We start from the raw sequence: 21420 nt of genomic DNA, 5'->3' as shown, positions 1-21420 counted from the left end.
CCTTTTATTAAGCTTTAACACAAGGGAGGGGCACTACCTTCCCATCACTCATACTCTCCTATACCAGGCATTTAATTGGATCCAGTGCAGGGGTTACAGAGCTCTGACCATATACCATGGTGTAGGCTCTCCTCAGCCTACTCCCCCAACGCCCAGGATTCAGTTCTCTGAGTCGTAGCACCCTTTGTTATGGCGAGGGAGACAGAGGGTGTAGAGGGATGGGGACCTTGGCCATGGGAGCGACAAAGTCTCACCTTATCCCATGAGCCCAAGGGCCAACACCAAAATCCCAGGTCTTCTACCTCAGCGAACTATTCATTTTATTTTTTGACTGCACTGGAAACAGGCTGCAAGTTGTGAGGAATTAACAACTCAACCCAAGAACCTCAGTTAAGTACTAAGCACCTTTGTACTTAACCAATTGTGGCTCGAAGGTGCTGCGAGGAAGGCGAAAAACTCCCTAATTCTCAGTCAACTGGCCCCAGGAGAAAAAAATTCCTTCCTGATCCCCAAATTGGAGATTGGCTAGACCCGCAGCACCTGTCAGGCCGGGTTCCCATTCCTAGTTCAGGATGGGTAGGGTGGGCTGCTGGAACGGAGCAGAAGAGGATCCACATGGCCCCAGTTCCAGGTTGAATCCTGGGAGCTGGGAAATGTAGGCCAATCAGCAGCCCACCCTACCTGGGAGTTGGTCAATTGCAGGGCTCTACATATTGGTCTCTTGGTAGTAATTGTTTTATAAAACTTTCAAACCTGATTAAGTGTTACTACTTTCTTCCCATATAAGGATGGTTATAAAACACATGTACTGCAAGCTTATAACACTATTCATGCCAGTATAGCCTACTCAATGCATGCTCTTATCACGTGTAAATAAATCATATAATAATGGCAATACATTCTCAAGGCTGTTTGTAGTAGTGCTGTAGCTGCACTGGTCCCAGGATGAGACAGAGACAAGTTGGGGGAGGTATTGTCTTTTATTGGACCAACTTCTGTTGGTGGATGGGACAAGCTTTCGAGCGTCCCAGAGCTCTTCTTCTGGTCTGCTCGTCCCTTCCACCAATCTCACCCACTTTGTCCCTCTCAATATATTCTCAAGGCACATTTATATTAAATGTATAATGTATAAAGCAGCAATAATATCTGAAAATCCTTTCAAATGCATATATTGTCTAATTCTACCAAACATAATTATCCATCTTATTCATCCATGAACTTCTAAATTACCATGCTTTAACTTTTAGTTCAAAGCATATTCTAATGAACTCCAGTATCAGAACCCAGGGAATTGTATTTATAGTCATGATGACCAAAATTCATTTGGTTTTAAATTATAAATTTTTTTTCCCCTCAACGCATACATTTGAAAGTCCATGAAGAGATCATCAGCTGGTTCAAATGGATGATGTAGTTCTACTGAAATCAACGGATCTACACAGATTTCACCAGCTGAGGATCTGGCCCACTCAGTTGGTCACTGTGGCTAGTAGCTTTCTTCTCTTGCATTTTCAGCAAAGATAAAGATGCTACCTGAATCTGCTCTGTGTTACCTGATGCACATACGCCTATGGAGGAAAGCTGCTTCCAACATCTAACACAACTGTGACAAAATCCTGTGAATTGCCTCGACTCTTACTCACTCTCTTAGCATACCTTTATACATATACCTTAGGAAACAATGTCTCTCAACAGCAGGAGACGATACATACTCTGACTACAATTAACATGCCAATCAGGAAACGTGCCGTGTTCTAAAACGGTAACAGCCAAGTCAAAAATTTACAAGCATTAATCATAGTAAATAACAAATTTGTGAAGCATTAATTGCTGATTAAAACCTGAAATTGCTGTGCTACGTGTGGCATGGGAAGCTTAACTACTTCAGCTTCTATTGCTGGCCACTACTTATATTGCTTGATCCCATCACAGTTATATGTGGGCAAAGACACTGGTTCAGTTTTCCAAGTCCTCAAGAAAAATAGTGCCATTGTGCACGCATTTTATAATCGGAACAGATGCAAGGGTGCAAGGGGGACTAGCCCAGACACAAATTAGTTTTCGAAAACTCATCATGATTAGGAAGTGAGGAAGACTGTGATTTGGGTGGGTGGGGGACTTTCTAGCCAGCAAGGACCCAGTGCTGGGCTGGGGGCCATGCTGCTTTTGCAAAGCAGCCTGTCCCTACCCCTTCACACCCAAAAAGGGGATGGCTACAGGGGGGAGTGGCCTCTAACAGTGTCAATGACCCTTCTTAGCCAGCAGGGACTCAGCTGCTGGGCTGGGCACATACCTTTACACCTCCTGGGTTGTGGGCTGGTTGTGGAATTTATTTACTTTGAAATCTTGTCCTTCTGCCACCCATCCACAGCTCTCACCACATCCATCTTCTGCCTCATAGCATCAGTTATCCTCCCTTTGCCCCACTGGCTCCATCACCCCTTCCTGGTTTCTCTCACCCCTCTACAGTTGCTCATCACCTCTATCTAGTCCTCTTCCCCTTTCCACCTCAATCTTCTCCCTCTTCTCAGCCACAGCCATACCCCCTTCCTCACCTCTCATGATATTTACACAGCTGTGGCCCTCCCTCCATTCCCCACCTCCTGCACCCGTCCCAGACCCCACCTCTGCCCCTCTTGTGCCTCCATTCCTAACCTCATGCCTATCCCCCTCCTTCCCCCTCTCTTGATGTCTCTGGATCACCCACTCCATCTCTTATTTAAAAAAAAATTACATCAATCCAGAACCTCTTCCTATCTTGCTTCTTTCAGCTCCTGCTCTCACAGAGACCTGGATCCCTTTGTTCAACATTGCCTCTTTAGCTGCCCTCCTACAGAGAGGCCTTTCCTTCTCTCACACTCCCCACCATGGATCAGACCATGAGGTGGAGGTGAGGGTCACAAAAGCAGAAGTTTCTTGTCTGCTCTCCTCCTCTAACCCCTCCATGTGCCTCTTCATTTCCTGCTCTCCCTCATACCCACTTTCATCCCCTCCCCTACTCTTCTCCTTAACCTCATTCTCCTGTGGCTCTTTCACCTCACAATACAAGCATGTTCCAGTCTCTCCCATCTTTAAAAAACCCCAACATGTTTGACCGCATTTGCCCCCCCTCCCCCAGTCTCCTTTTCATCTCTAAGCTCATTGAACACACTTCAGAATCACTATCTGGAGTTCCTCTCCTCCAGTTCCATTCTAGACCCTCTCCAATCCGGCTTCCACCACTTGCACTCAAATGATATTGCTCTCACCAGAGTCTCTAATGACCTCTTCCTAGCCGGAGCTCAGAACCAGTACTCCATCCTCATCCTCCATGACCTATCAACTGCCTTCTACACAGTCAACCATGCTTTTCTTCTTGAAATCTTTTCCTCCCTGGGCTTCCACAGCACTGTCCTCTCTTGGTTCTCTCTCATCTCTCCTTCACTGTGTCCTTCAGGGGATCCTCCTCATCCCCCATCCTGCTTTTTGTGGAGTTTCCACTGCGATCTTTCCGGGATCCCCTTCTTTTCTCCCTCTACACCTTATCTCTGGGTAAACTCATCTTCAAACACAAATTCAATTACCAATCGCTGTACTGATGACTCACAGATCTACCTCTCTGCTCCAGACCTGTCTCCTTCTGTTCAAACTAAAACCTCTGCCTGTCTCTCTGACACCTTCTGCATGTCTGGTCACCAGCTGAAATTCAAAATGACTAAAACACAGCATTCAATCTACCACCTTCAATTCCTTTCCCTCCACCTCTTTTCTCAACCATTGTGCACACCACCACCACCCTGCCTGTCATGCAGCCAAATAACCTGGTTGTCATCTTCAACTTGATCCTCTCTTTAGGTCCACACATCCAGACTATGTCTAAATATTGCAGATTATTTCTGTATAACATCTGTAAGATACAGCCTTTCCTATCCATTCACACAGCTAAAACTCGCACCCAGTCTCTCATCATCTCAAGTCTCAATTACTGCAACATTATTCTCTCTGACCTTGACAAATGCAATCTTGTCCCTGCATCCATTCAGAATGCAGTTGCAAATTTCATTTTCCTAACCCACTGCTTTGACTATGTCATGCCCCTCTTTTTGCATTCCTCCACTGCCTCCCTTTTCTCTATCAAATTAAACATAAGCTTCTTGCCTTCACTGTTAATGTCCTTTACCATCAATCTGCACCCCACTTATCTTTCATTCACTGTCGAGATGCTGACTCCCACCTCTGGTGAGACAATGATGCCAGCCTCCCTCCTCCACTTATTACATTTTCAAACAAGAATATTTGTGCTTTCTCCCAGGCTACCCCTCATGCTTGGGAGGTGCTCCCCACGAACCTCCACAAACCTACCTCATTATCCTCCTTCAAATCCTCCTTTGCCATGACACCTACAAAAATCCAGACCACTGATTTGTTGAACCTACTGCCTATCTTGCTGACCAATATCATTCCATTGTTTCTTGGTACTCCTCCATCTGTTGTCTCTTATCTTATACCTAGATTGTAAATCCCTTGATGTAGAGACTTTTTGTTCTGTGTTTGTAGAGTGTGTGGCACAATGGGGTCCGGGTCCATGACTAGGGCAGGTGCTGGGCTAATTAATGATAATATTAATGAGAACATAAGGGGAACCTTGCAGATGTTTGTTTTTTGTTCCACACCTGGAAAGAAACAGCATTTGTGCCTGTTTTATTTGGAAGCAGCAGTCTTCATTTACCAAGCATTCCATGATGTTTTCAAGGTCTGGTTCATAACCCTCTTTCCTCATCTCATTATCCTCATCAGTTTTTCTTTACGTGTGTTAACTTGTGAACAGAAGATAATTTCCACATTAAACTTCTGATATGAACACAGAAGCAGAGAAGAAAAGCAAAAGATGATCGGACAGTAGAATCATAGGAATCAGAATGGAAAGGATTTATTAAATTATCCAGCTCATCTAACCAATATTTAAATAATCTTATTTATACTGCCATACCGATCTTTTAAAAAGAACAGTGGGCAAAATAAGTCTTCACTTTAAAAAAAAAAAAATTCATGACAGTTGTACCTGGATAAACAACTGGCGCTTGGTGTATGGATCAAAGCATGCAATTTGCCTTTCAAAAAAATTTATTTCAATGTCTCACAATTCACAAGGTGGCAGCATTACATCAAGGAGTGGAGAGATGTCTCTGGGATAGTTTGCATTACATTAGCCATGTTTCTTGTTGGTGCTAAAGATTTATATGGTCAAATAAATTGAAGAGTTTTACTATCCCTTAAATGAAATTCAGTTTTGCCCCAGAGTGCTTTAGTTCTAAGATTATGAGTAGGGCCTCTTTTAACAGCCTTTTGTGAAGTTTATAATGCTGGATGTGAACTAGTAAATATGAATACAGTATACTCCTGTTTATCCGAAACCCTATTGTTGGATCATATTAAAGAAGTTCTGTATTAAAATCACAAATGAGTTTGATTCCCCAGAGTTTAAATTCCAGGGTATTACTAATTAAGAGGTCTCTTGGTTTTTGGTACTGTTTCTCTCCCTCTGTGTGTGAAACTTGCAAGCTGCTAATTGTGTTAGTACATTCTAAGACAGAGTCTGTTCTCAAAGCAATTCACAGAGAGAGAGACTCAAAGCAATACTCGAACAACAGAAACAACACCCAGAGACTCCCCGCCCTTTTGTTGTATTAACAATTGTCATTAAAATAGAGATAGAGGATGTATGTGGATGGATGCTTGGTGTGGATAATAAATGAATGATCAGGGAGGTGCCAGCCTAAGAATCCAGTGTCCATCGGCTGAAGAAGGCATCAAGTGGAAATAACCAGAGGACCTCCCGGAGGGCAGACTGGAATCTACCCAACAGCCTCAAGGATGGGAGAACCAAAGAACAAGATAACATCTTGGAGCCGTCAGGAATGTGCTATCTGCTGATTGATTCAGCAACAGCATGATGAAGCAATTCCCATAGACTGGCATAGGAAGAAATTCCTATAAAAATAGACTCTAAAAAGTGAGAACTTTGGGGTCTGATTCTGCAAACCAACTTCCAGGAGCATCAGATGAGCATCTGACAAGGCCCTGCTCCCGCCTCATGTCCAGGCCACCTGGCCAGTGGCTTGGCATGAGCAACTCTAAAGCTGGTAACTATGATAACAACCTTGCAGAACCTGTGGGTGTGGGTGTGTATGTGTGTGTGTGTTTGTATGAATGAATGTGTGAATAAATATGAGATTGAATGGAATGTTATAGCTATAACTAACTGCTTACTATGATTCTTTCTGTATTCACAATAAATGTGGTATTTTGCCTTTTTCCCTTTAATAAGATCCTGCTGGTTTTTATTTTATTGGTACAACACTATTATCTGAACCTCCATGTTATCCAAATCCCTTCCTTGTCCCCCAGCATGAGATATGTGCTGCAGAAGGCACGTATGTTGTGCAGCTCACGATAGGGGAAAAGGAGGGGATTCGGATAATGCAGAGGTTCAGGTAATAGAGCAGAGACTCCCAGCCAGGACTGCGAGGAGGAGGAGGAAGAGGACGCGTCCCTGGCCATAGGGGAGACCATACTGCCGCTGAACAGCTCCTGTGGCAGTGCAGGTTACGATCCTGATGGGGCAGAGCAGAGAGCCCCCCGCCCCCCAGCCAGAACAGAGAGAAGAACAAGCCCCTGGCCATGGGGAAGGCCAACCTGCTGCTGAATGGCACTCGCCTTTTCAATTATCCGAACGCCTGATTATCCAAATAAAGTCCATCCCCCCCATGCTATTTGGATAATCTGGAGTTTAAAAAGAGCTCTCCAACCTGGAGACTCTCATAAATAACCAACCTTCCATACAAATGGACTTTACGAAATAAGACAGGAGATCTACATTACACACTTCACCTCTCTACAAAGGAAAAAGGAATGTAAGCTGTCTAAAACCCTACCTGCCACTTGGAGCCACAACAGTGGTACCCCTAACTCACCCAGCAATATCATCAATCTATCCAGCTACACACTCAGCCCGGCAGATGAGTCTGTCCTATCTCAGGGACTCTCTTTCTGCCCCGCCACCCCCAAAAACATGAGACAGTTCTGCGGTGATCTGGAAGCCTACTTCCGCCGTCTCTGACTCAAAGAATACTTTCAGGATAACACTGAACAGCACACTGATACACAGACACCCTCCCACCAACAGCACAAGAAGAAAAACTCCACAGGGACTCCTCCTGAGGGTCAAAATGACAGTCTGGACCTATACATAAGGTGCTTCCGCCATCGTGCACAGGTAGAAATTGTGGAAAAACAACATTGCTTGCCTCATAACCTAAGTTGTGCAGAACGCAATGCCATCCACAGCCTCAGAAACAACCCTGACATTATAATCAAAGAGGCTGATAAAGGAGGTGCTGTTGTCATCATGAACAGGTCTGACTACCAAAAGGAGGCTGCCAGACAACTCTCCAATACCAAATTCTACAGGCCACTTTCCTCAGATCCCACTGAGGAATACACTAAGAAACTGCACCATCTACTCAGGACACTCCCTACACTAACACAGGAACAAATCAACATACCCTTAGAGTCCCGAGCAGGGTTTTTCTATCTACTACCCAAGATCCACAAACCTGGAAATCCTGGATGCCCCATCATCTCGGGCATTGGCACTCTCACTAAAGGACTGTCTGGATATGTGGACTCTCTACTCAGACTCTATACCACCAGCACTCCCAGCTATCTCCGTGACACCACTGATTTTCTGAAAAAACTACAATGCATTGGTGATCTTCCAGAAAACACCATCCTAGCCACCATGGATGTAGAGGCTCTCTACACAAACATCCCACACACAGATGGAATACAAGCTGTCAGGAACAGTATCCCTGATGATGCCACAGCCCAACTGTTTGCTGAACTCTGTGACTTTATCCTCACGCACAATTATTTCAAATTTGGTGACAATTTATTTACCTCCAGACCAGTGGCACCGCTATGGGCACCCGCATGGCCCCACAATATGCCAACATTTTTATGGCTGACCTGGAACAACGCTTCCTCAGCTCTTGTCCACTCACGCCCCTTCTCTACCTACACTACATTGATGACATCTTCATCATCTGGACCCATGGGAAGGAAACTCTGGAAGAATTCCACCATGATTTCAATAGCTTCCACCCCACCATCAACCTCAGCCTGGACCAATCTACACGGGAGGTCCACTTCCTAGGCACCACGGTGCAAATAAGTGACGGTCACATTAATAGCACCCTATACCGAAAACCCACTGACCACTATGCTTACCTTCATGCCTCCAGCTTCCATCCTGGACACACCACACGATCCATTGTCTACAGCCAAGCGCTGAGGTACAACTGCATTTGCTCCAACCCCTCAGACAGAGACCAACACCTACAAGATCTTCATCAAGCATTCTCAAATATACGATACCCATACGAGGAAATAAGGAAACAGATCAACATGTACCCAGAAGCCAGACGTGTACCCAGAAGCCTCCTGCTGCAAGACAAGCCCAAGAAAGAAACCAACAGAACTCCACTGGCCATCACATACAGTCCTCAGCTAAAACCTCTCCAACGCATCATCAGTGATCTACAACCCATCCTGGACAATGATCCCGCACTTTCACAGGCTTTGGGAGGCAGGCCAGTCCTCACCCACAGACAACCCGCCAACCTGAAGCATATTATCACCAGCAACTACACACCACACCATAGTAACTCTAACTCAGGAACCAATCCATGCAACAAACATCGATGCCAACTCTGCCCACATATCTACACCAGCAACACCATCACAGGACCTAACCAGATCAGCCACACCATCACCGGTTCATTCACCTGAATGTCCACCAATGTAATATACGCCATCACGTGCCTGCAATGCCCCAATGCTATGTACGTCGGCCAAACTGGACAGTCCCTACGTAAAAGGATAAATGGACACAAATCAGATATTAGGAATGGCAATATACAAAAACCTGTAGAACACTACTTCAACCTCACTGGACACACAATAGCAGATGTAAAGGTAGCCATCCTGCAGCAAAAAAACTTCAGGACCAGACTTCAACGAGAAACTGCTGAGTTTCAGTTCATTTACAAATTTGACACCATCAGCTCAGGATTAAACAAAGACTGTGAATGGCTAGCCAACTACAAAAGCAGCTTCTCCTCCCTTGGTATTCACACCTCAACTGCTAGAAGAGGGCCTCATCCTCCCCGACTGAACTAACCTCGTTATCCCTAGCCTGATTCTTGCTTGCATATTTATACCTGCCTCTGGAAATTTCCACTACATGCATCCGACGAAGTGGGTATTCACCCACGAAAGCTTATGCTCCATTACGTCTGTTAGTCTATAAGGTGCCACAGGACTCTTTGCTGCTTTTACAGATCCAGACTAACACGGCTACCCCTGTGATACTGGAGTTTACTGTACATGCAAAAGGCCCTTCCTTCGTGATTAGGATTCAGATAACCAAAGCCATTTGTAGGAAGTGTTCAAATTCTGAACATCACCAGCTAAAGTCTACCTGTCAATACGCTATTAGAACGATCAGGGTCCAGACACCCCAAGGGAAGAACAGAAGGTTCAAACCCCAAAAATGAGCAGTTGAACCAACTGACTGCATATTGTATTATTGTACCATAAAAGTATAATGAGAAAGGTCTTTTATGAAAACTTATAATGTTCTGAACTTGATGATCATTGTGAGATATGTAGATGTCATACAGTGTCTATCTCAGACTGTGGTTATAAATTTATGTATTTATGTATGCAGAAAACTGTTCATAACCTGTATTACAACTTCAAGTACACCTCATGGCAGGGAGGAGTACCTCACAAAAAAATCAAACTTCAAATACCCATCCATTGTCCAGCCCAGGAGAAGACAATGATGAATTATTAGACACACCCATCCTAGATTATCCCCCATGCTGAATAATCATGAGTCACCACAACAGGAAAGGAAAAAGAAAAGTTCTAGAGAAAGAGCTCAAAGGGCTGAAACAGGAGGAGAATAGGAGAGCCAAGAGCCTTGTCTACATGAGAAAATTAATTCGGCTTAACTATGTCACTCGAGGGTGTGAAAAATCCACACTCCTGAGTGGTGTAGTTAAGCCAACCTAACTCCCAGTGTAGACAGCACTAGGCAATGGAAGAATTCTTCTGTCCAGCAAGTTACCACCTCTCAGGGAGGTGGATTTCCCATGCAAATGGGAAAACTGCTCCCGTCAGTGTATGAAGTGTTTACACTGAGGCGCTACAGTGGCAGAGCGGAAGCTGTGCCTCTTTAGCACTTCAAGCATAAATAAGCCCTAAGGTGTGTGCTTCCCTTTCTCTGGGTCTTTGGCAGCAGCTCAGCGTAAATGCTGTGTGATTGTTACTCTGGGTGTCTGGGATGGGCATCTTGGGGTATCATGGGTGGAACTGGGAGCAAACATTACATATACATAGCATGTTCCCGTCCAAGCTGAGCAATATTTCTGCCTGACAAGCCAATGGAAGTTAAGGATGCTAGAAGCAACATTACTTGTCATTCTGTGCTAATTATTCCCTCGGATAAGGGTGCAGGTGGCTAGCTCCTGGAGTAGCCCCTTTTCAAGGAGACAAGCAGAGTCCAAGCAAATAAGGTGAATAAAGTAAAACAATGTACCTGGCTCCATATGGCTGGAGCTGGTTTTCCTGGTGGATCCTTGAGCTCTGCAGTGTTTGGAGACCACTCCCTCTGACCCCTCTGGGAAACTACAAACCCCTCACACATGTGAACAGGGCAGCTGTCAGCAATTCCCAAAGGTGAGTTTTCTGAGTCTTTGTTCTCGTTTCCAAGAGTTTGTACTCTGAGAAAGTACAATGTCAGCCATGTTATTAAAGAAACATTGAAATCAATGGTCCCACTTATGGAGTAAGGTCCTACTCAGTGCAAGTTAGAGCGGCAGAACTGGAAACTAAGTATAGCTTCCACAGCCAGGCTACGAATGTCCTGTGATTAACATTATTAAACCAGAACGATAAACTGAAATATTAACACATGACTTCAAAAACAATACAGTATAAAAGGGATTAGTCTTGCAGCACCATCTGCCTGTATTTTGTGAGTAAGACTCACAGCAGAGTAATCGAAGATGCAAAATTTGCTCTGGTAATCTTCTGCAGTTCCTATCTGCCACCACACTGTGCAATATATGAGACATCATTTTATATGTTAACGATAGCTCTAGTAACATGATTTATAGTGACATCAGTATTTTAAAGCCTCTCTCACCCTCAGTGATATCACTGACACATTATTTACAAAAGCATTTTCTTATGTTATGTACTTTTCTGAAAAGATATAAAATTAAGTCACAAAATATATTTGATAATCTATGAAAGCCACAAAAGAAATGTATTACTTTCTTACCCTACTGACCACTATTACATGTAAGCCACCAAATCTGACACCAGGTATTAATTCATATTAATTAAAAAGAAAACTTTAAACCAGATTTTCAGCAGAGCTCAGGGCCATATTTTTCCAGTGTTCTGTACCCACACTGGGGCCAGATTTTCATGAGAGCTCATAGGTTGAGCTCTTTTGAAAACACAACCATTTATTTACCTACCTAACTGGAAGTCGAACTTTTTAAAAAATACTAGCCTAAGACTTAGACATGGAAAATATTTATTCCAGTGTGTGTCACAGATCCACAGGGTCTGGTCTCTGAGCAGCCAGTTTGGGCAGGGAGCGTAGGGGGAGTGGGGTAGGGTTAGTTGGCTCCTTTTGGCCTTATATAATCTATGAAAATGCTTATTTCTCAAAATTTGGCCCAAAGAGATTGAGACCTGTCAGTTTGCCAGTTTTTTATCCATTTAATGTGCACCATGTTAATTTTGACAGGTTTCAGAGTAGCAGCTGTGTTAGTCTGTATTCGCAAAAAGAAAAGGAGTACTTGTGGCACCTTAGAGACCAACAAATTTATTTGAGCATAGGCTCACGAAAGCTTATGCTTAAACAAATATGTCAGTCTCTAAGGTGCCACAAGTACTCCTTTTCTTCATGTTAATTTTGTATCATTTTAGTTGTTTTATCAAAACGTCATATGGTACCAAGTCAAATGCCTTACAGAAGTCAGTCTGTTATATCCACCCTATTACCTTTATCAACCAACCTTGAAATCTCATCAAAAAATATATCAAGTTAGTTTGACAGGATCTATTTTCCATAAACACATGTTGATTGGCTGATACAAGAATTAAAGGAAGATAATGTAATTAATGCCACTCCATTGTTTTGTCTACGATCAATATCAGGCTGACAAGCCTATAACTACCTCGGTCATCCAGTTTACCCTTTTAAAATACTGGCATAACAGTGACTTTCTTCCAGTCTCCTGGAACTCCACCAATGTTCCAACTGTTATTGAAAATAAACATTAATGGTCTAGCAACTGCTTCAGCCAATTCTTTTAAAACTCTTAGATGCTAGTTACCCAGAGTTGCTGATTTAAAAATGTCCACTTTCAGCAGCTACTTTTGAACATCCTCCTGAGTTACTACTGGAATGGAAAATGTTTCATTATCAAAATATGATGCACTTTAACTGTGTATGCAAAATGTGTGCATGAGATGAAGTAAAGTTTGTTTTTAAGTTTGTTTGCATACTCAAACACCTATATTCAATATGTGCAGCTGCTTGCTCTGTCTTTCTCTGTAGGTTCTGACACCACATACAATGAATCTCTACAAAATACTCAAAGCCATACTTCAGGGCTCTTTCCCCAATTTGCACAGAGGGCAGCCTGAATCCCAAGCCTGTAATCTCTCTGTTATGCAGATGATACCATTGTCAATTCCTTCAGGAGCTAATAAATAAACTAAAAATAATAAATTAAAAGGGCACTTTAATGTGAGTGATAAACTCATGTTTGGACTGAATTATTTGTTTAAAAGTGGAGGTAATAACAGGTGCGGGGCACCCAATAACAGCGTTGTATAAAGGTGGGGCGCTCAATAAGAGCACTATTAAGGTGGAGGCTGAACTAAGGAAGGCACTCAAGCACCTGGGGAGCCGTGGCATGGGAAGACTCTAGCAACATACAGAAAAGATTGGTTATGGCACGTTCAGCTCTCATTGACTTCTGGATAAATACTTTTCAATAAAATCCAGCAGCACCAGCGGGACCCAAACACTCAGGCTGGTACAGCACTAGTTTAGTGTATTAACTCTAATTTAATAGAGCTGTGAAAACTGCAACCTCAAGACTGAATCAAGCTTTAAGAAAAGTAAATCCTCTGCCATGTAATGAGAAAAGCATTGGGGACAGAAAAAATATAAAATAAGCAAGAATTAGAGCAATATGGGACTAGGACATTTCTCAGGGGGAAGAGAAGGATCAAAAGCTATCAGATATCTTAGGCTAATTGACTACAGGTTCTGAATTACTCTGTCTCGTAGGAGAAAGAGAAAGACTATGCCTGGGAAAACCCCTCCACAGATAGATATGAACTAACAACAATTTCCAGAAGCCAGGAATTAAATTCACTATGGATCCTGTTGAAGTTAATGGGAGTTTTACCATTGGCTTCAGTGGGAAAAAGAGTAGGCATATTACTCATGGAACCCTGAGGGAATGCAATCTGGCTTGGAGATTATCCTGGCCCTAGATCTTAAACTGAATCCCAAACTATTTTCAATACATATGACATTTTCCAACCCACCTGTTTCTTATTTATTTGCTGTTTTATTAATCCATCTCAAAACAGGTCCAAAAAAAGTTCCTGTACTTACTCTGCTTTCATTATTACTTATATACTATTATGATTTGAACTAATTTAACATAATACTAAATGCAATTTTAGCTCTCAAAACTTTGATGGTGTTACTTTGACATAGATCAGAAAACAAGCAGCAGCGAGGAGTATTCATTTCAAAGTGAAATGCGCTTTCTCCCAGCCCCATGCCTTTAACCTAAAAAACACAATGTAGTGCCTCCTTAGCTACTTTAAATGGAGCTCTCCTGCATGCCATTACATCACAGTGGAAAGTGAGTCAGAACAGTAAACAGCACTTGTGGTGCTTTGTAAACAAACGTGTCTCTACAAACCCACAAATATAAACCTGAACACTGTTTTAAAAACTTTGGACCCAAATTTATCTCTGATGTCTCTCTACTGACTTCAGTACCTTGCACTGGGGATGAATTTGGTTAATTTTCCCTTACTTGAACTAAACAAGGTTCCCGTCACTTGTGAATGTCATTGTGCTAACATAAACACAGCGTGCTCTTTTATCTTATCTACACAAAAGGTGCAGGACGATTAGCTTTTACTACTCCATGGCACACAGTGTGTTTTGGGAGACAGCTAAATCCCTTTTCTGATGCGAAAGTGCAATCAATATAGCAAGCAAAGTAACAGGTGCAGCAAGCGGCAGCTAGCCCTGGCAACAACAAATGGGAATCAAACACCTAGAGACACCCCAAAGGGAACTGGAAGGTGCTGTTGACAATTATGATGAGGCTCCTTTCCTGGGACCTCACTAAGCATGAAGGCTAATAAGACAGAAATAGAATGGCATTCATTAACACTGACTTCCCGGCAATGCTTCAGGAGTTCTGTCAAGTATAAATGAGCTCATTTAAGAGTCATTGGGAATAGCGTAACTCAGCCAGCATTCCAGAAGACATGCTTCCATGCTGATGACGCTCGTTAAAAAAAAATGCTTTAATTAAATTTGTGACTGAACTGCTTGGGGGGAGAATTGTATGTCCCCTGCTCTATTTTACCTGCATTCTGCCATATATGTCATGTTGTAGCAGTCTTGGATGATGACTCAGCACATGTTGTTCATTTTAAGAACACTTTCACTGCAGATTTCACAAAACACAAAGAAAGTACCAATGTGAGATTTCTAAAGATAGCTACAGCGCTTGACCCAAGATTTAAGAATCTGAACTGCCTTCCAAAATCTGAGAGGGATGAGGTGTGGAGGGAGCATGCTCTCAGAAGTCTTAAAAAAGCAACACTCTGATGCGGAAACTACAGAACCCGAAACAGCAAAAAAAGAAAGCTCCTTTGGATTGTTATTGTGCAGAACCTGTCACCAGCATGGACACATGTCCCCTGAAATGATGGTTGAAGAATGAAGGGATATATGAATCTTTAGCACATCTGGCATGTAAATATCTTGCGATGCCGGCTACAACAGTGGCATGCCTGTTCTCACTTTCAGGGGACATTGTAAACAAGAAGTGGGCAGCATTGTCTCCTGCAAATGTAAACAAACTTGTCTGTCCGAGCGATTGGCTGAACAAGTAGGACTGAGCGGACTTGAAGGCTCTAAAATTTTACATTGTTTTATTTTTAAATGCAGGGTTTTTTGTGCATAATTCTACATTTGTAAGTTCAAATTTCATGGAAAAGAGAGTGCACTACCATACATGTATGAGGTGAATTGAAATACTATTTCTTTTATTTTTTTTAGAGTGCAAATACTTGTAATCAAAAATAAATATAAAGTGAGCACTGTACACTTTGTATCCTGTGTTGTCATTGAAATCAATACATTTGAAAATGTAGAAAACATCCAAAAATATTTAAATAAATGATATTCAATTATTGTTTAACAGTGTGATTAATTGCGATTAATTTTTTTAATAATTTGACAGCCCTAATTTAAAGTAAACATCTCAAAAAATCATGGGTAATGCTAATTAAACAACTACAGAGAGCATGGTAATAAGGCCATATATCCATCTTTGGGATAGCACCTATTGCCAAAATGACTAAGCCCTTTGGGTAGGGTGACCAGATGTCCCATTTTTAGAGGGACAGTCTCGTTTTTTGGGACTTTTTCTTATATAGGCACCTACTACCCCCACCCCCTGTCCTGTTTTTTCACAGTTGCTATCTGGTAACCCTACCTTTGGGCAAAAATTAAAAACTATGAATGGCTTCAGGTGTTCACCATGGGTAGCATTAAAGGGTCCGCTGCTACATGCAAGAGAGTATCAGTGCCCAATTGTTAGGAACAAAACTAAATAAAGAGAAAGCAAATAACAAAAATTCACCAACTCAAAGGAAAACAAAATAAATACAGACTATTGCTATTAGCTCTGCAATTGGATCTTAGGATCAGATTGTGACAACCTTACTCATGCTAAATGGTCCCATGGACCTCAGCAGGTCTCCAGGAAGAGTCCTACTGAAGCCAGTGGAAGCACGGATAGAGTAAGATACTATGCTACTTGAGTAACGGTGGCAAAATCTGTCCCTTAGTTAATGTCATGAGATGAAACAGAATCCAACTCACTTTCTTATAACTTTGTGGACTGTGCAGTGCTAATAGGAGCAAAAAGGAGTCATTAAAATCAGCAGACATATCTCGGAATTTACACTAGGGACAAATATGTGGAGTATGTTTACTTAGATGTGTTTCAGAGGATAACACTTTAATGTTGCCATTACTTGTAAATCAGATAATTGGCAACATTTACTGGGTATGGCAAGGCAGGAGGGTTTTTTTTAAAGCTAATACTTTTTCCAACAATGCCATATTTGGATACCAGTGAAAGTAAATATACGCTCTAAAAATAAATTGACAAGTGCTATAATAAATGGTTTTGAGTCAATAAGAGAAGTTGGGGATAGGGAGAAGGGAAAGGGAAATACAGACTTCTGCATTGGACCCAGTTTTCAAGAAGAAAATATATCGGTACATACTTTATGAAGCCACAGTGGAATGTGTCCTGAATCGCTCTGTGATAATTGCTTTTGCTGCACAGCTGCCCAGCAGTAGGAATCCACATACGCAGCCTGGCGCCAGGAGAATGAGCTGGGAGGAAAACAGCTTATCTGGGTACCTAAAATGCAAAGCAAAATGTATCAAAAGTCAAAATTTAAAAAGAACAGCTAATGAACATTTCAGTTTTTTCCAATATTAAATCCACGATGTAAGAAAAAATAAATCAGGATTCTCCAATTAGCTATTTAATCTAACTGTTCCCATTTCACCTTCTGGGGTAACAATATTGGTTCTCTGGACTTTTCTGAATGATATACTACCTTTCTCCACCAGCCTAATCATGAGCCTCTGTGCTGTACTCAAGCATGCCACCATTGCCCACCTCATTCAGGGCTCGTCTACACTACAGCTTAGGTCAATGTAACTCATGTCACTCGGGTGTGAATAAGCCACCCCTCTGAGCAAGGCAAGTTACATCAACCTATCAGCTGTTCACACTGGTGCTATGTCGGCGGGAGACGCTCTTCTGCTGACGTAGCTTCCGCCTCTTGCTGAGGTGGGGTAATTATGCTAATGGAAGAGTGCTCTCGTGTTGGCATAGCATGTCTTCCCCAGACACGCTACAATGGCGCAGCTGCACCAATGCAGCTGTGCCGATGTAGCACGGTTGTGTAGACTAGCCCTCAGTTTGCGCATCAATGAAATCCAAGCTCCACTGCAGGGTACAACATATCCCGCTGAATGGGAGGTAACAGGTGCAGTCTGCAAGGACTACGGGTACGTCTACATTCGAGTGGGAGGCGTGATTCCTAGCTCAGGCATACACACACATGCTCGCTCTGATTGAGTTAACACCTAAAAGTTAAAAGTGTAGCTATGGAGGCATGGGCAGCAGAAGTTCGGGTTAGCCACCTCAGTATGTGCCTAGGGTCTTGGACAGGCTCACACAGGCTAGACCCTCCTGCTACCTGTGCCACAGTAGCAGACTTCTAATTTTAGTCATTAGCTCAATCAGACTTAACACAGGCAATCGCACCTCCCAGCTTGAATGTAGCCAGGGCCAAATTCAGACTTGGTCCAGCTCTAATGACTCACGAAACTTTCCCACAGCGGGTTGTACCTCATAAGGATGGGATTATTTGGTGAGCCACATTGTTGACACCCTTCATATAAAGCCAGAACAGGATGAGGACATTAGTTAGCTTATTTTTGCACAATTTTCCAAAAAGGAAAAATAATTTCCTGTGCTCTATTAGAAAATAGTAGTATTGGACCTCCCCAGATTCTAAAATAACTCTGGCTAAATCATCTAAAATTATACATATTGGAGAATGACTTCTAGTAAGTCTGGGAGGATGGCTTCTGTAGGACTGAGCCTTTCATAACCTCCTGCACACAACAGCATTCCACAGCTCTGTTGAAGGGAACACCACCACAAGAAATAAGCTGGATGGGAAAACAGGTGCACTGTACAGGAACTATGAATTCACAGCAGGTTTTGCCAAGTGGCCCTACTATTTGTTCACCATTTATACTTTTGTACATTTTTCTTATTTTGGCTTGCTCATTTATGCACTTTTTAAGGAGAAACTTTTTTTTAAAATTAAGTTGACTGACTTGTAAAAATGAGGCAGAATAAGTTAATCTTTGAAAGCTGCATAGACTATTTTAAAAAAGGAATCACCATTATTTCTGTTGGTATATTCCCCCCCCCCCTCCCAAATTAGTGCTGATGCGGCCCCTGCATTGCCTTAAAAAAATCAACAAAATATTTGCAAGATTACTTCCTGGACTTTGTATCCACTTGCCAATGCAGTTCTTACAAAAGAAGAAGAGCCCCTTTTATAACAAGAACGAAATTCATTAAAACTATAACTATGCCACCTTGTGAACCAAAGATAGTTAGGGGCTCCAAGCACAATATGAACAAAAAGCTTAATTGTGAGTCACTGTTCTCATTATTTATAAGACTGCAGTGACATGACAACATGCTCTGACCAGTCACAAGGCTCCCTCATGAAATCAGTAACACATTTATCAGATTTAACGAAAACTTAAATGGATTTAACAGAGTTGGCACAACCCTCAACAGTTATGCCCTACCAAAACTCCAGGGTGGCTTGTACTTTACAGGCATTTTCCCCACTACCAGTGGAGGGCCCAGAAATACAGTGCAGGCCAGTGCGGCAATTTGTGTGCCCTTCATCATCTGGATATCCAGCAGAACAAATGAGCTTTATGTTCTGCCTTCATTATTTAGCAAGACTCTAGCTGCTGTCAATGGGGGTTTTTGTGTGTGAAATAACAGCAGAATATGACCCTTTCAAACATTCAAGAGGTGAATAACTAGAATTGTGCTGAGCCATGTTTGCCTTAGTAATGCCGGTGTCATCAATGAGAGTAATTGAACGTAATTCAGATGCAGTAGAACCTCATTAATTTGAATTAATCCATGGGAGACCCATTGCAAATGACTACGTTTTTGTGAATTAGTGAAGAAGGGAAAGTGCTGTGTGCCTCCTACGAGGTGCTAGCTATTTTGATTCCCACTACAGTCAAGGAGAGTTAAGTGAGTTCAACATTTTGCAGAATCAGGCCATAAGAAGAAAACAAAGAAAAAATATATGGATCAGAAAATGTATTTTCCCATTTATTTATGGTTTAATTTTAGTGATTGATAATACTTCATAACATGTTAGTGTAAATTTTCCACATTGTTACACCAATTTTATGCCAGTGTAATTCCACTGATCTCAATGGTATAATGAAGGTTCTTTGTATTTATCTAGTTTCAGCAGTGCACCAGATACTGTCACAGAGAAGTATGAAGACAGAGACATCAGTGGAAGTTGAGGGCACTCAGGACCTTGCGGGACTAGGACTTAATTGACATATAAGCATACTGTAGCATTTTTTGTAAGTTATGGATTCTTATTGATAGGAGTCATCATTTCAGATGAGATTGCATTTTTGGGCATGAAGTGGGCAGATTAGCAACGTTCTACTGCATGTTTATTTTCAGTGTTTTCAATTCACTTTTTGCACAGGATTAACACCTATTAAATCAATACAGGCAAAAATATTTTTAATGTAAAGGTATCTTGGGGAGGAAAGTTAAAACCATTAATAAATTATTTTTATTATTTATATTGGGTAGCACCTAAAATCCTCAGTAAATGATCAAGGCCCCGTTGAGGAAGGTGCTGCACACACATGGAATTTTTTTAAAAAGCCAGTGTCCCCCAAAATTAACAATGTTAGCACATGATGAGGGTCTGCAGGTAGATACAACAAATAAAGGTGCAGGGGGAAGATGAGGTAACTGCAAAACTATCATGTTTATTATACTAAGCTGCAATCACAGCACACTTTGCCTAATTTAGAAGAAAAGTTATGTACTGACATCAACAAAATTATATTTGCACTACTTTTAACACAGAGAAGGTAGAGAGAAAACTTAATTAATTTTTATGATACAACAGCATTTTCCTCAACAACAAAGCAAAAGGCAATGAAAAAGCCCCCTCATTTACAAGGCTATCCTAAAGAAAGACTGCATAAGACAGCTGCAGCATGCTATCCATTACAACTAAATACAGACTAGAATGTGAGAGGACAAACATGATAAAAGTGATCTTCATAACCATACTGAAATTATCAGGAAATTCAAGGACGCAGGAAATTACCTAAAGGCATGCAACTCAGGTACATAGTACAAATCTACATTATGGTACATAATGAAAGTCTAAGTCTCAGGGCTGCACTCCTGCCTGAAATTTACACAATCCTGAGGCCCCAGTCCCAACATGCCCCTCCCATCCTCTGCCCACTCCCTACACCAGACCTCGTAAAGGGATCCTGCTCAGAAAGCAGCCTTAAGCAGTCTGCTTCAGTAACTGCTCTAGGGCAATCCTCTCACTGCTGGAACCAAGGCTTTTAGGGTGCCTATATGCTGCTCCAGCCTTTTTACCCAGTGTAAAGAGCCTGGAGCATCAGTGAGGATCTCTTCCCCTGGCTTCTATTACCAGCTCTGCCACCAATCTACTGTCTGACTTTGGGCAAGCCACTTTACCTCTCTGTGCCTCTATTTACATATGGCAGAATCTGTCTGACTACGTTTGTATACAGTGCCTAGCACAACAGGACCCTGACCTTGACTGGGGTTTCTAGTAGGGAAGTAAAATGTTAACGAGTTAACTGGTAAGCATGAGTCTTACTGGTTAATCCACCTTAACCGTTAAACCCTGGACCCCCAGTGGGTCCGCACCAGCTGGTAGGCTGGCCAACCACAGCGGCCCTACGCCAGCCAGAGCGACCACAGCAGCACCGCCCGGAGCAAGCTCACCATGACCCTGGCCTGCCCCAGCCGCTTAATTGGTTAACTGCTTAAACTAAATATTTTTGAATCGTTTAAATGGTTAACTTTTTAAATGGTATTTACATCCCTAATTTCTAGGCACTGCTGCAATACAAACCATAAGTTTGGGTCTCCTCCTATTCTCCTTGAGGTTAATGTGAGTTTTGCCACTGATTTCAAAGGGGAGCGGGATTTAGTCAGATTTCACAAATCATGGCCCTAATACTGGAAAGGAATCTGCAGGCACAAAAACTTATTCCGCTCCCAGAGTCCCAGTGAAAATCCAAGCTGCTGTAAGAATTCATATGAGTGATTCAACAGTTTTGCTGGTGCAGAACAAGAGAAGGCT

General features: G+C 42.3%; 1 protein-coding gene across 3 annotated transcripts in view; it reads right to left on the bottom strand.

Moving 5' to 3' along the window:
- Nucleotides 1-21420, bottom strand: part of PANX1 (pannexin 1) — a 51582-nt gene that overhangs the window by 13024 nt on the left and 17138 nt on the right. For 2 of the 3 annotated variants that reach the window (XM_084637033.1, XM_084637032.1), the window contains exons 2-3: nt 16693-16832; nt 10646-10829 (exon numbers count right to left, since the gene is read on the bottom strand). In XM_084637033.1, the coding sequence (XP_084493159.1) occupies nt 10646-10829; nt 16693-16778 (270 nt within the window). In that variant the 5' untranslated portion in view covers nt 16779-16832. The remainder of the gene's footprint in view (nt 1-10645; nt 10830-16692; nt 16833-21420) is intronic. The other variant, XM_084637031.1, reaches the window with a different exon arrangement.

This window comes from Lepidochelys olivacea, assembly GCF_965140295.1.
Source record: "Lepidochelys olivacea isolate rLepOli2 genome assembly, chromosome: 1".
NCBI lineage: Eukaryota > Metazoa > Chordata > Testudines > Cheloniidae > Lepidochelys > Lepidochelys olivacea.
Note: the sequence above shows the minus strand (reverse complement) of the source record. Positions and strands in the feature narration are given on the sequence as shown.